Here is a 15615-nt window from a genome sequence, read left to right on the forward strand (position 1 = left end):
AATAGGGATAGAACCCAGGTCTCCCGCATTGTAGGTGGATTCTTTACCACCTGAGCCACAAGGGAAGCCCTTGGGAGATATTGCCTTTTTATTCAGAAAACAAATGAGCATAAGATATAAAAGTACACTCATTAGCTATTAGTTCAAAGGAGTCCCTTACATTGCTCTTTCAAATGCCAACATGACTATAAAGAATAATACATGGCTTAACATATCACAACTATTTGAATGCTCAGCATGTGGTCTTTCAATCACTTAATGAACCTGCATAAAAACCAGTAACAACGAATCAAACACACTTATGCTTCCTGTCTCTACTTAGTCACTTTAGTCACTCAGTCCTGTCTGACTCTTTGTGACCCCATGGACTGCAGCATGCCAGGCTTCCCTGTCCTTCACCATCTCCTGGAACACACTCAAACTCATGTCCATCCAGTTGGTGATGCCATCCATCCATCTCATCCAATGTTGTCCCCTTCTCTTCCTGCCTTCAATCTTTCCCAGCATCAGGGTCTTTTCAAATGAGTCATTTCTTCACATCAGGTGGCCAAAGTATTGGAATTAAGCTTCAGGATCAGTCCTTCCAATGAATATTCAGGACTGATTTCCTTTAGGATGGACTGGTTAGATCTCCTTGTAGTCCAAGGGACTCTCAAGAGTCTTCCCCAACATCACAGTTTCAAAGCATCAATTCTTTGGTGCTCAGCCTTCTTTATGGTCCAACTCTCATATCCATACATGACTGCTAGGAAAACTATAGCTTTGACTAGACAGACCTTTGTCTGTAAAGTAATGTCTCTGCTCTTTAATATGCTGTCTAGGTTTGTCAGAGCTTTTCCTTTAAGGAGAGAGAGTCTTTTAATTTCATAGTTACAGTCACCATCTGCAGTGATTTTGGAGCCTAAGAAAAATAAAGTCTCTCACTGTTTCCATTGTTTCCCCATCTATTTGTCATGAAGTGATGGGACTGGATTCCATGGTCTTAGTTTTTTGAAGGCTGAGTTCTAAACCAGCTTTTTCACTCTCCTCTTTCAGTTTCATCAAGAGGCTCTTTAGTTCCTCTTCACTTTCTGCCATAAGGGTGGTGTCATCTGCATATCTGAGGTTATTGCTATTTCTCCCAGCAGTCTTGATTCCAGCTTGTGCTTCATCTAGCCCAGCATTTCACATGATGTACTCTGCATTTCAGTTAAATAATCAAGGTGACGACGTACAACCTTGACGTACTCCTTTCCCGATTTGGAACCAGTCCCTTGCTCCGTGTCCGGTTCTAACTGTTGCTTCTTGACCTGCATACAGATTTCTCAGGAGGCAGGTCAGGATGTCTGGTATTCCCATCTCTTTAAGAATTTTCCACAGTTTGTTGTGATCCACACAGTCAAAAGCTTTGGCATAATCAATGAAGCAGAAGTAGATGTTTTTCTGGAGTTCACTTGCTTTTTCTATGATCCAACAGATGTTGGCAATTTGATTTCTGGTTCCTCTGCCTTTCTAAATCCAGCTTGAACATCTGGAAGTTCACGGTTCGCGTACTGTTAAAGCCTGGCTTGGAGAATTTTGAGCATTACTTTACTAGAGTGTGAGATGAGTGCAACTGTATGGTAGTTTGAAAATTCTTTGGCCTTGGAATGAAAACTGAGCTTTTCCAGTCCTGTGGCCACTGCTGAGTTTTCCAAATTTGCTGGCGTACTGATTGCAACACATTCACAGCATTGTCTTTTAGGATTTGAAATCACTCAACTGGAATTCCATCACCTCCACTAGCTTTGTTCATAGTGATGCTTCCTAAGGCCCACTTGACTTCGTACTTCAGGATATTTGGCTCCAGGTGAGTGATCACACCATTGTGGTTATTTGGCCATGAAGATCTTTTTTGCATAGTTCTTCTGTGCATTTTTGCTATCACTTCTTAAAATCTTCTATCTTAATATCTTGATAGATATTAAGATATCTATTATATATAATAGATATATTAAGATAATATCTTAATATCTATCTTAATATCTGTTAGGTTCATAACATTTCTGTCCTTTATCATGCCAACCTTTGCATCTTTCCACAAGCCTTATATCCTTATCCATCAGAGGGAAGAAAGAATGGAAACTACAATAACAGAAAACAAACCAAACTGATCACTTGGATCACAGCCTTGTCTAACTCAATGAAACTATGAGCCATGCCATGTAAGGCCACCCAAGATGGACAGGTCATGGTGAAGAGTTCTGACAAAATATGGTTCACTGGAAAATGGAATGGCAAACCACTTCAGCATTCTTGCCTTGATCATCTTAGGAACAGTATGAAAAGGCAAAAAATAAAGACACTGAAAGATGAACTCCTTATAGCCCAATATGCTCCTGGAGAAGAATGAAGAAACAGCCCCAGAAAGAATGAAGAGCCTGAGTCAAAGCAAAAACAACACCCAGTTGTGGATGTGGCTGGTGATGGCAGTAAAGTCTGATGCTATAAAGAACAATTTTGCATAGGAGCCTGGAATGTTAGGTCCATGAACCAAGGTAAATTGGAAGTGGTTAAGCAGGAGATGGCAAGAGTGAACATAGACATTTCAGGAATCAGTGAACTAAAATGGACTGGAATGGGTGAATTTAACTCAGATGACCATTATATCTACTACTGTGGGCAAGAATCCCTTAGAAGAAATGAAGTAGCCCTCATAGTCAACAAGAGTCCAAAATGCAGTATTTGGATGCAATCTCAAAAACAACAGAATGATTTCTTTTCTTTTCCAAGGCAAACCATTCAGCATCACAGTAATCCAAGTCTGTGTCCCGACCAGTAATGCTGAAGAAGCTGAAGTTGAATAGTTCTATGAAGACCTACAAGACCTTCTAGAACTAACACACACATAAACACAAAAAAGATCTCCTTTTCATCATAGAAGACTGGGATGCAAAAGTAGGAAGTCAAGAGATACCTGGACTAACAGGCAGGTTTGACCTTGGAGTACAAAATGAAGCAGGGCAAAGGCAAACAGAATTTTGCCAAGAGAATGCACTAGTCATAGCAAACACCCTCTTCCAACAACACAAGAGACGATTCTACACATGGACATCACCAGATAGTCAATACTGAAATCAGATTGATTATATTCTTCGCAGCCTAAGATGAAGAAGCTCTATACACTCAGCAAAAACAAGACCGGGAGCTGACTGTGGCTCAGATCATGAACTCCTTATTTCCAAATTCAGACTTAAACTGAAGAAAGCAGGGAAAACCACTAGACCATTCAGGTATGACCTAAATCAAATCCCTTATGACTATATAGTTGAAGTGACAAAATTTTCAAGAGAATAGATCTGATGGACTGCCTAAAGAACTATGGATGGAGATTTGTAACATTGTACAGGAGGCAGTGATCAAAACCATCCCCAAGAAGAAGAAATGCAAAAAGGCAAAATGGTTGTCTGAGGAGGCCTTACAAAGAGTTAAGAAAATAAGGAGAAAAGGAAAGCTATATCTATCTCAATACAGAGTTCCAAAGAATAGCAAGGAGAGATAAGAAAGCCTTCCTAAGTGATCAATGCAAAGAAATAGAGGAAAACAATAGAATGGGAAAGACTAGAGATCTCTCTACTTAAACCCCACTGAAATAGCATTGAGGCAGTTCTTTTAAGTGATAACCCCGTAAGAGCCAAAACAAGGGGAATGACAGTGACAGCAAGACTAAAGATGTTAGAAAGCAAATAGGCAGGTAGAATTTAGAGCAGATTAAAAAACATGGATCCCAGATCAATCACAAAGAAAGTTAAGAAAGCAACTACACCTACCCTCACAGAACTCTTCAAAGATTCAGGACTAAACACAGGAGGGTCATTTAAAGTCCTTTCTAACAAAGAACTAGATCCCCAGATCCCCACGGCAAGTTCATGCACCCCCAATAACTGGTTGTCCTTCACTTCAGCAATAGATTTGCAGTTTACACTCTGAAGACTGCAAACAGAGAGGCTCCAAGTCAGGAGAAGGTAGGCAGAGGTGACTGTGGTGGGAATTCCTAAAAATGTACTTTCACAGCCTTGAGAAATTCCACAGCAATAGCACCTGGAAAAACAGCATGTGTTAAGAAACTGTGTTAATGATTATCTTTCATGTTTTTCTTAAGAATAATCTCCTTGTTACAAACCCCAAGACCAGACCCAGAAGGGAGTATGACTGGGATCATGAAAGCAGAGACCTTGGAACACCGGATTGGGGTCAGGCTTGAACATTGCCTATGCACTTGCTGATTGTTCCTGAGACAAGCCCAAAAGGGAATGGCCTGGGGTAAAAACAAGGAGATCTGGACTATGTCAGTGTAGTGTCTTGGTAAAGATAAGATCAAAAAAAGTCTTGTAGTCTGCAATTAGGAATAAAAGCTGGACTCAGAGTGGACTCTGCACCTCAGTCCAGTAGAGGCTGCATGTCCCCTGACCCATTGCACCAGATTTCGTGTTTTGTCTTCATTCTCGTCACTTGCTCCCGGATCGTTAGGGCAACAGGTGACTGTGGAGGGGTAGAGCTGAAATAGAGGAGTAAGTAGATGTTGGTAGAATGAACATTGTGACCCTTAGCGCTCTTTCCCTCCTTTGCCATCACTTGAGCCCAGAAAACATCATCTATCCCTCTAACAACCTCCACAGATGTTTCTGCTTCTGCTCTGGGCCCAACAACAAGTCTCTTCTCCAAAGGAACTGGAGTGTCTATTTTAAATGTGACTAAGAAAAAAAATAATAATAATAAATGTGACTAAGATATGCAGATGACACCACCTTTATGGCAGAAAGTGAAGAGGAACTAAAAAGCCTCTTGATGAAAGTGAAAGAGGAGAGTGAAAAAGTTGGCTTAAAGCTCAACATTCAGAAAACTAAGATCATGGTATCTGGTCCCATCACTTCATGGAAAATAGATGGGGAGACAGTGGAAACAGTGTCAGACTTTATTTTGGGGGGCTCTAAAATCACTGCAGATGGTGACTGCAGCCATGAAATTAAAAGAAGCTTACTTGGAAGGAAAGTTATGACCAACCTAGATAGCATATTAAAAAGCAGAGACATTACTTTGTCAACAAAGGTCATCTAGTCAAGGCTTTGGTTTTTCCAGTAGTCATGTATGGATGTGAAAGTTACGAAAGCTGAGTGCTGAAGAATTGATGCTTGTGAACTGTGGTGTTGGAGAAGACTCTTGAGAGTCCCCAGTCCATCCTAAAGATCAATCCTGGGTGTTCATTGGAGGGACTGATGTTGAAGCTGAAACTCCAATACTTTGGCCACCTGATATGAAGAGTTGACTCACTGGAAAAGACCCTGATGCTGGGAAGGATTGGGGGCAGGAGGAGAAGGCGATGACAGAGGATGAGCTGCCTGGATGGCATCACCGACTCAATGGACATGAGTTTGGGCAAACTCCAGGAGTTGGTGATGGACAGGGAGGCCTGGCGTGCTGCGATTCATGGGGTCTCAAAGAGTTGGACACGACTGAGTGACTGAACTGAACTGAAGATTACGTTATCCCTCTGCTTAAGGTTTTCCAATGGCTACTTCAATATAAAATAAAAAATTTCTGTGGTCTTCATCTGCATGATCTGGTCCCTGTCTTCCTCTCCATCCTAATCTGGAAGCACTTTCCCCTGGATTATTGTGTTTTATACACACCTGCCTCTCTCCTGTTCCTCACTTGCCAAGTTTACTCATATATCAGAGCCTTTTCAACTGCTATTTTCCTTTCAAGAATTATTTTTGACAAGGCTGTCTCTTTATCATTCAGTTCTGGTTCAAACGTTACCTTCTCAAAAAAGAAGACTTCCTGACTATCATATTTAAACTATCTGCAGTCTGCAACCCTCATTGTTTCTTTCAGAGCACTTATCACCATCTGAAGTCACTGTATGTATTTATTTAACTATTGTCTCTTTCTTCCTCTTTAAGGTCTGAGACACTTTCTGTGCCCCATTACCCCCAGAAGGCTCAGCATCTACACTGTCAATTCGTATATTTGTTAAATCTGAGAAAAAGAAAACTAGTACCTGGTATGAGGGACTGAACTGAAACTTACCCTTAAGGTTTCAACATTGTTAGGAACTAGCCCAGGTGTTTCCAATAAAATATAGCAATCTGACAGAACACTAACATCAGACACTCTACAATTATGATGAAGTGACACAACAGACAAGCTCAAGCAATAATTGCGCCTAAACCCAGATAAAACAAGGTCACTGCCAACTACCAAAACAGCAAACTTCCTCCTCTCCTGACTAGCAAAAACATTGCTTTTTATCAATTACAAAATTAGCTTTGCAATTTTCCTCCCTTCTTCTACATGAGGTATATTATGATACCCGATCTAATGATTACCCCCACTTCCTGACAGCACCCAAAACAGCATGGATCTCCATTTCCTTGGACCCTCCCCCCAAATCACTCAGTATAAGCCCAAATCCTCTAGGTCTCATCTACCAGTTTGTTATTGAAACGACCCACAGTTCCCCAAGATGTAAGCTCTCTCTTTTTGCAAGGAGTAATAAACCCAACCTTTTAACTACAGGTGTGTTCCTTGTGGCCTCTTGGTGGAGAGTATTGACAAACCATTGTGCCTCAACAGTAGCTCACAGTCTGGGGTAGATTCCCTACTGTACACAATAATTTCTCCACCCACCTAATCAACTTCTGAATCTCTTGGTACCTAGCTGCAGAGTAGATTCCTTCAACCAAAGATTATCTTTGTTCTCTCCTCTGTAGTTGAATAACAAGCTACTGCTCTTCCCACTCCTTCTATCCACTCGTCTTCTTAAGTTAGGAGAGGAAGAAAAATCTAGTTATGAAACTCAATTCTTACCAGAACCCCTCCTTTCACTAAACACCGCCCTCAACAGATGAGTAATTCCTGGTGTTCCTTTTTCTCCTAGCCGATTTTTTTCCTTCACCGTTTCAAGTGTCACTTACTTTGCTTCTCAGTTTCATACCACATTCCATTTTCAGTTCTCTGATCGAACTCGTTCAGGAAGGTAAAGTTCCTCTGTGCTTTTTTGTTCAAACCGCACCCCGCACCCCCACCCCCAGCCCCCGCCAGGTGATAAATACACGTACAAACCCTTTTACACACTCTCTTTAGCCTTGCCCTCTCTGGCACCTTCTAACATCATTCTAACTACAACCCTCCCCTTATCTAAGTCCTGTGGCCCCACCTCTAGCCCTTTCTTCCAAATCAATCCTTGCCCTAGAATCCGCCCCAAACCAATCGGTCACATACATCCAATTAGAGCTGTGGACCTAAATTTCATACCCAATCCCGGCCTTAGACAACCCCCCGCCCCATTCCACCCCTTAACCAGACCTGCTTCAGCAGCTCCGATCTGGCTCCGCATCTCCACCTGCCTGGTCCACCCCAATCCCGCTGTCCGCACAGCAAATCGCGTCCGAATCCAAGCCCCTCAGACAATCCTGATCACATCGCAGCGAAGCTCCATCCTGCCGGCTTACTCTCCTCCGACCACTCGCCGCCCCCTTTTTCACCCCTGTTCCTACTCAATCGCATCGAGTCCGCGACCCCAATCAGTCTCCGTTCAGGCTCCGCCCCTAAACCCGAATCCCGCCCCATCAGGCTCTCGAGCCCTCGCGGGACTTGAGCTCCGAGAAGCGACGTGTTCGCGCGAGAAAGGTGAGTGTGGCGCTAGAAGGGCACTCGGGTGGTCATGGTTGCTGTTTTGGCTCAGACCCACCGGGAGCGAGATGAGGCGGGAGACCGGTTGGGGTGCGCTGCCGTGCCGCGCGCCTGGCGAGGTTGGAGGAAGAGCGGGGTTAGATTTCCAACAAGATTCGGAATCGCCTTCCCGAGCTGGGGCAGGAGCTCGGAGTTGGGCCTCTTGACTCTCGGCTTCGGTGGACTGCGGGCCTGGTAGCAAAGGGTCAGCGCTGGAGCTTCAGAGTTTGCTACGGAGAGGAAGGAGCACCGAAGTGCTGGCCTTCAAGAGTGGGACCCCGGGACCCCGGTCCTCGTCTGCCCTTTTTGCGCTTGATTTTGCAATTTGGATGTTTTGTAAAAGGTGTAGGAAGCTGATACCGAGTCCAGTTGATCTGTAACCGAGATTCTCAATAAAAAAAGGAAACACAGGCTGCTAACTTACCACATAGTGGCTCTTAGTGGAACCCATGGTTTTTAGATTAAAGAAAAGCGGTCCAGTCTGGTGCTTTTGGAGCCCCCCGCCGAGTACGGACACTCCGTCTTGCAGGCGCTGGGCTCCTACACCTCTGCCTGAGCCGGGCAGCCGGCTCCATCCACACCTGGCTGCACACCCGCCATTACTAAGTTTTAAGTCACGTGGGCCTAAAACCGAACTCCTGCCAACTTAAACCGAGCGCCGTATTACTGCCCTCTACAGAAGTTTATAATTGCTAGAATTCCGCTTTCACAAAACAGCCATTCAGCGTTTTCAGGCTCATGTCTCCTGTCTTAAACCGGCTCCATATGGCGGATTTTTCCATTCTTGCTTCAGGCTTTGAGGTTTATTATTCCCACTGTACTTTCCCTGCCAGTACCTTCTTCACCTCCTACTTTCCCTCTGTTTTATCAGTAAGCCTTAGAAACATTCTAGAAGTGGACTAACAGGCAGAGCAAGAAGTGGAAATAAACTTTTGATCAGACTCTTAACCTGTTTTGTACATTAATTAGCACTAGCTCTTTTGGCAGTCATACATTAATCTTCCTTGAGCTTGCAATTAACCTGGACATTCTGGACTTTGTGGGATTCACTGCATCTCTTCCTACCTCTCCTCCTCAGTATGTAGAGTGGTTACAAATTCATCATTTGGATTTTAAGCCCAGAGCTTCAAACTTTTTACCATTCATTTAGATTGCTTTACTCACCTTTTGGCTCTGGATTCTGTAACAATTCATCAGCCTTCTCAACTTCAGGTCACCCCCAGATGCACCACACATACCTTCAGTATCTTCATTTTAAACAATCTACACCAAAGATAATAAATAAATTTTCTGTTGATCATGCCTACATTACAGTGGAATTTACCTTACGTATAATATGCCGTATTCATGTTTACTAGATGACACTGATTCACAGTTTCCTGATTTTCTTCACAGAGCATCGTTTTTAAGTATAAATGAGAAAAAAAACCAAAACAGTGAAAATGTGGTTTAATATTAAAAGCCATATACCTTTTTATTTTTTTCCAACTTTTCAGTGATATCTCAGGTGTTTTTATTAGTGAATATGCATAGGGAAAGTTAATTGCTTTAAAGTGCTGCTCAAAAGTGTTTAAAGTACAAAAGAAGTAAGTCTTAGAGGTTCTGAATATGTCTGTTAGCCTGCTTAGATTTCTTTGGAGCTAATTTTTCACCGATGCCCCCACGATTCCTTCTACAACAAAATTACCTAGTGAGAGTAATGAGTGAGAAGAAGATCGAGCCTGTATCTGGGCACTGAGGAATTTCGTCATTGACGTGGGAGGAAAATGAGAGATTGTAGTGTGTCAAAAGCCAAGGGAACATAGTGTTTCTGGGAGGAGATAGGGCTTAACTAGCAGATATAAAGCTGAAGAGAACTCAAGAAAAGTGAGAATTTAACAATGTCCACTGGATTTATCAGTATGAAGGTCAAAATTGACTTGGGCCAGAGCTGCCTCTCTGGAGAAATCAGTACAAATGTTGCATTGCCCTGGGCTAAGAAGTATAGGTTGAGGAAAAGGGACAGTCAATAAAATTGTATCTTCTTAACTAGGAGAAACGAATATATAGAAGAGAGTGGTAACAGTCAATGGAGCAAGGGAGAGAAATAGCATCCAAGTCATGGGAGGAGAGACTGTTCTTTTGTAGCAGGATCAGTTTATCATAATAGGAAGAAAAAAGGAATGTTTTTGGTTTAGTTTTTTTAGATGTGGGCAAGTTGAAAAAATTTCCATATGATGGCTTCTGTTTTCTCTCTGATAGAAAACATGGTCATCTGCTTAGTCTAAAGAGGGTTATCTGTTAGAGGAGTGTTGGAAAAATTAAAATAATCATTTTGTACTATGGGAGAGAAATATTGCCTATTCTTTTAATGGCTTTTGGCTGAGGCCGAGAATTAAACTGACATAAGACAGATTAACAGGAGAAAAGCACACATTTAGTTTAAGTTCTATGTGACAGAGACACTTTTGTGAGAAAATGAAGACCCAAAGAAGTGGCAAAATCAAATGCTTTTAAGGCAGGTTGAACAGAGAAAGGCCTTTGTGGGAAAGTAACCAAAAAATATAGGGAAATTTAAAGGAAGATAAGAATTATTTTAACTAGGTCTGTTTGTACAGAATTCTCTCAGCTTTAACTCTGTAAGAATGTCTCTCTCCATACCTCACCGCCCCCCCCCCCCCCCCCCCCCCCCCCCCGATACAGAGCAGGTATCTTTCACATGGGCATGTTATCTCCTGTTTTCAGGAAGAAAGGGTACGATCAGATCACTCTTCTTGGCTCCTCTTGGCTCGACTATTTTTCACATGCCTTTAGGTCAAAATAAACCTTAGGCCAAAGTGGCATATTTTGGGTTGGCATCCTCTACCATCTTTACCTATATAATATAGGAGAAATGCTAGAGAGTTTTGGGGGTCATTTTGAAATTAATGACCATCAATTTTTGGTGAAACCAATCCTATCCTTTGTGATTTTCTGCAGCAGTACAAAGTTTCATGGGCCATAGGAAAAAACAGACACTATAATTGAGTTCCTCTAGGGTCAGGGTTTTATATTGGGTTGGCCAAAAGGTGCATTTGCTTTTTTCCATAAGATGACTCTAGTAGCACTTAGTTGTCTTTAACTTCATTTGAAACAATTTTGTTAGATTGTATTACGACAGCCATAATATGTCGTATCCATGTGCATTTAAAAAAATCAAAAAATAAATTTAAAAAATTGTGATGGACACTAAAAAATGGATACTGTACAATAATGTGGAACAGAAGAGATCATGGGGCAAGTGAATGACCCACCAACCATACCAAAGGCTGCTCTTCATCGAAAGAAGGTGTTGTGTTTATGGTGGGATTGGAAGGGAATCCTCTATTATGATCTCCTTCTGGAAAACCAGATGATTAATTCCAACAAGTAATGTTCCCATTTAGACAAACTGAAAACAGCACTTGAGGAAAACCAACCAGAATTAGTCAACAAAAAACCCATAGTCTTTCATCAGGATAACACAAGACCACATGTTTCTTTGATGACCAGTCAAAAAGTGTTATAGCTAGGCTGGGAAGTTCTGATTCATTCATCGTATTCACCAGATATTGCACCTTCAGATGTCCATTTATTTCTGTCCTTATAAAATTTTCTTAATGGAAAGATTTTCAACTCCCTGGAAGATTGTAAAAGTCACTTGGAACACTTCTTTGCTCAAAAAGATAAAAATTTGGGGGAGATGGAATTATGAAGTTGCTTGGAAAATGGTAGAAGGTAGTGGAACAAAATGATGAATATATTATTCAATAAAGTTCTTCGTGAAAATGAAAAAAAAATGTGTCTTTTATTTTTACTTAAAAAATGGAAGGAACTTTTTGGCCAACCCAATAGGTGGGAGCAAAGACAAACAAGGGGAGCTAGGGCATTGTCAAGAACATTACTGAAGCTGTGGAACTGGCATCTAAATTGGAAAATAAAGGAAGGTGAGGGCTGATTGGGAAAAGGAGAGGCAGCCTCCTGGAGATCTAGAGATATTGATGAATAATATTAGTTGGAAGAATTTAATTGAAAGGATAGGTAGTGTATGGTCAAGGACAGAATACTTCAATTAATTGTTTTGGGATTAGATCAGATTGTGGTAATGGCAAGGTGTACAGTGTGAACTTCGGAGACAGTGCATAGAATGGAATGAGCAATGGGCACTGGGACATCAGTTGTTGGGTGAGTTCTCTCTGAAGACATTGGAATTACCTGGGGTGATCACAGTACTTAGAGTTGAGAAGAAAACTGTGCCTAATGATAAAATTCTAAAATGACAAGGAGTTATCATCAGGTCAGAGATATTAATAATAATATCAGTGAGGCAGATGAGGGGAGTAATAGGCCAGTAATGGTAGAATAGACAACAAGAAAGAGGTAAGTGGGACATATACAAACAAAAGCTGACACTGAGGAGTATAGAAGTACTATCCTCAGGGAGCAATAAGCTTGAGTTCAAGCTAGGAGGTAGAAGAAACTCTCTGAAAACATATATAATGGGATTTCATGAGAATGGTACAGCTGTTCCAAGAGGCACAGTAGAAAGTTTGATAAGTGAAAGAGAAATGAAGAGCTGTGTCAGTTTCCAGGCAATACATTGCATTATAGAGGTAATGTGCTATGGAAAATGGGAGAGGGATGGGATTTAGGCTTTGAATTTCCAGATGAAAACCAGCAGATTTAGTGTCAACTTCCTAGGGGCAATCAGTACTGAGGTCCGGTGGCCAGAAGGCGTGGCTTACCCAATCTGAGGGGAAATCTCCCAAGACCTGCTATCCGAGGTCACACACAACCAGCCAGTGACTTAACAGTACTTTCTGAGGTTACCTTCAAGGATTCGTTTATTTATCTGTTCAGAAATATGAGGAAACTAAGGCCCAGCAAGAGTTAGGGAATTGTCTGAGAATAAAAAAAAAAAATTTTTTTAATAGAAAAAATATGGATTAGAATCCAGGTACCCTGATTCCTTGTAACTCGACTGGTAAAGAATCCGCCTGTAATGCAGGAGACCCCAGTTTGATTCCTGGGTTGGAAAGATCCCCTGGAGAGGGGATAGGCTACCCATTCCAGTATTTACGGACTTGCCTGGTGGTGAATTCCCTGGTGGCTCAGACTGTGAAGTGTCTGCATACAATGTGGGAGACCTGGGTTCAATCCCTGGGTCAGAAAGACCTCCTGGAGAAGGAAATGGCAACCCACTCCAGTATTCTTGCCTGGAAAATCCCATGGACGGAGAAGCCTGGTAGGCTACAGTCCATGGGATTGCAAAGAGTTGGACATGACTGAGCGACTTCTCTTTCTTTCTTTCTGGTGGCTCAGACAGTAAAGAATCTGCCTGCAACGTGGGAGACCTGGGTTGAGAAGATCCCCTGGAGGAGGACATGGCAACCCACTCCAGTATTCTTGCCTGGAGAATTCCCATGGACAGAGGAGCCTGGTGGGCTACAGTCCATAGGTTCACAAAGAGTCAGACATGACTGAGTGACTAAGCAAAGCACAGCATGTCCTGATTCCTAGTCCTGTTTGCTCCCCTCTCAGCCCCCAACCCTCATTTATGTGAAGAACGTAGAAGAGGTTTCTCTCACTTGTCTACTTGCAAGAAAATATTTTACTTACACTTTCCTTAATACCAAAGAAATTAGGCTGAACTTAAACAATTGGGAATTTGTTGAAAAACATATTGTCTGAATTCAAATAACTTCTTGCTACTGAGTGAAGATTGTTCAACATAGTTATTGAACAATAACTATGAACAATATTATTACTGTTGTTCAGTAATACCTTTCCTCAGAACTATCCCTGCTGCCTAATCCCATTAATATTTTATTCCTGAACAAAACTATTAATGACCCAAGAATAGGCATATCTTGATTTAAGAAAACTTTGACTTCAAAGAGACTTCCTCGGTGGCTCAGACGGTAAATCATTTGCCTACAATGTGGGAGACCCAGTTTCGATCCCTGGGTCAGCAAAATCCCCTGGAGAAGGCAACGGCAACCCACTCCAGTACTCTTGCCTGGAAAATCCCATGAATGGAGGAGCCTGGTAGGCTACAGTCCATGGGATCCTAAAGAGTTGGACACGACTGAGCAACTTCACTTTTCTTTCTTTTTTGACTTGAAAGAAACCTAAGAAGTCGTTATTTACAAAGGAATCACTATTTCATAAAAGGACTCATTATAAATAGTTCACTGAAATCATTAATTTATATGGTGATTTTATGTACTCATTCATTTGACACATTTATTTATAACATGCCTCCTGTGTACCAGAGAAGTGAACTAAACATACCAGGCCCCTACTCACGGCACCTACATTAAATTACCAAATGAGCGAGTGAGTTGTCAGCCAAACAAAGTGCTTTGCAGAGAGTTAACCTAGGCTCATGTGATGTAGAATGGCTAAGAGGCTGTCATTTAAGCTGAGATTTTGTTGACAAGGTCAGGATTTTCTATTTTACTCTTTTAGAAACATCAAATATGTTATTTCTCACATCTAAAGCTTTCTGTAGCCTTCAAATTTTGGTCACTTAAGGAGATTCATAATTAGTTTCAGTAGGCGGTTTGAATCCATAAAGTATGTCTTTTTTTCTTTTTTTAAGTTTGATTATTAAAGATAAAGGAAATGCCCTCCACTGATAGAATATTGTTGGAGTAGAACCTTACAGGAAATTTCTACTGCCCTGAATTCTTTTACCTGTAAGTGGCAGTATCATAAAAGAAGTCCATTTTGCTTTGATCTCCCTCTGTTGACCCACAGTGATAATAATTTCCTTACAGGTAGAGAAATAATTCAGAATCAGGTAGAGAAGTAATTCAGAATGCATGCCTGCTAGGTAGCTGGAATCTCTTAATGGGGCTTGCTAATTATAGAATTGGTGAGGGAAGTACCATCTGAAAAAATAAGGGTAGTTTCATTCATATATTCTTTTTATTTCTCAAGGATCTACTATAGTCCTTTTCAAATAGCTTTCTAAACAACCTGCTTCTAACAACTTTAATTTACTGTTAGGAATTGTGCTTTTACTAGTGACTTCTCCAGATGATTCTGAGTTTCAGTAGTTCTTAGATTGAAACATTATGGATTTTATGGCTACTAGAAATAGAACTTCTACTTCCTATAGTTTAATGCTCTAGACTAAAGTAGAGCTTTATTTTTTAAATTCATCATATCCTTACAGATCTAGTTTAAAATGACACATGTATAAATTTGTATAAAAAAGAATTCTGTTGAAATAATTGGAACATTTCTCATAATGAGAGATTATATCATAGAAAACTCAGCTATAGAAAAAGTTAATTTCTATTTTATACAAGGTTATGGTCTGTTGGGTAGCTGTGTTTAATAGTGGTATAAGTATACATTTACTCCCTTTACATTTTTTTCTTTTATTCTGTAGCATGTTTTTGGCCTGGGGGAGACTCTGCACCCTTAGCAGTAGACCTGAATTCCTGAAGACAGTTTGTGCTTCAAAAATCCTTGGACTCTCTACTTCTGCTGTAGGTATTGCTTAGTCACTTAGAGAAATAAAATTGCACATATTCTGCAGTGTTTGAAAAAGACAATTTTTCATGGCTATTTTGTACTTGTTTTATTAGAATGAGTATTTGTGTTATATAAGTTGAAACGATCTCTTGTCATTAACTAGAACTGACTTTGACTAGACAGCTGCTTGCCTGTCTGTATGTCAGGCATCAGTTCAATTTAATTGCTCAGTCGTGTCCGACTCTTTGCAACCCCATGAACCACAGCACGCCAGGCCTCCCTGTCCATCACCAACTCCCAGAGTTTACCCAAACTCTTAAGTTGGTGATGCCATCCAACCATCTCATTCTCTGTTGTCCCCTTCTCCTCTCACCTTCAGTCTTTCCCAGCATCAGGGTCTTTTCCAATGAGTCAGCTCTTCACATCAGCGGGCCAAAG

At 41.3% G+C, this 15615-nt stretch overlaps 1 protein-coding gene and 1 long non-coding RNA gene across 3 annotated transcripts in view; one reads left to right on the forward strand and one right to left on the reverse strand.

Annotated features, from left to right (window-relative positions):
* The window catches only part of LOC122676936, a 28110-nt gene extending 20662 nt beyond the window's left edge, over positions 1-7448 (reverse strand). The window contains exon 1 of the long non-coding RNA XR_006335675.1: positions 7327-7448. This is a non-coding gene — a long non-coding RNA (uncharacterized LOC122676936). The remainder of the gene's footprint in view (positions 1-7326) is intronic.
* Positions 7449-7514: 66 nt separating this feature from the next.
* The window catches only part of KYAT3 (kynurenine aminotransferase 3), a 73786-nt gene continuing 65685 nt past the window's right edge, over positions 7515-15615 (forward strand). Inside the window, exons 1-2 of one of the 2 annotated variants that reach the window (XM_043876539.1) lie at positions 7515-7650; positions 15092-15191. In XM_043876539.1, coding sequence (XP_043732474.1) covers positions 15093-15191 — 99 coding nt within the window. In that variant the 5' untranslated portion in view covers positions 7515-7650; position 15092. The remainder of the gene's footprint in view (positions 7651-15091; positions 15192-15615) is intronic. The other variant, XM_043876540.1, reaches the window with a different exon arrangement.

The sequence above is a fragment of the Cervus elaphus genome, chromosome 20 (genome assembly GCF_910594005.1).
Source record: "Cervus elaphus chromosome 20, mCerEla1.1, whole genome shotgun sequence".
Lineage (NCBI taxonomy): Eukaryota > Metazoa > Chordata > Mammalia > Artiodactyla > Cervidae > Cervus > Cervus elaphus.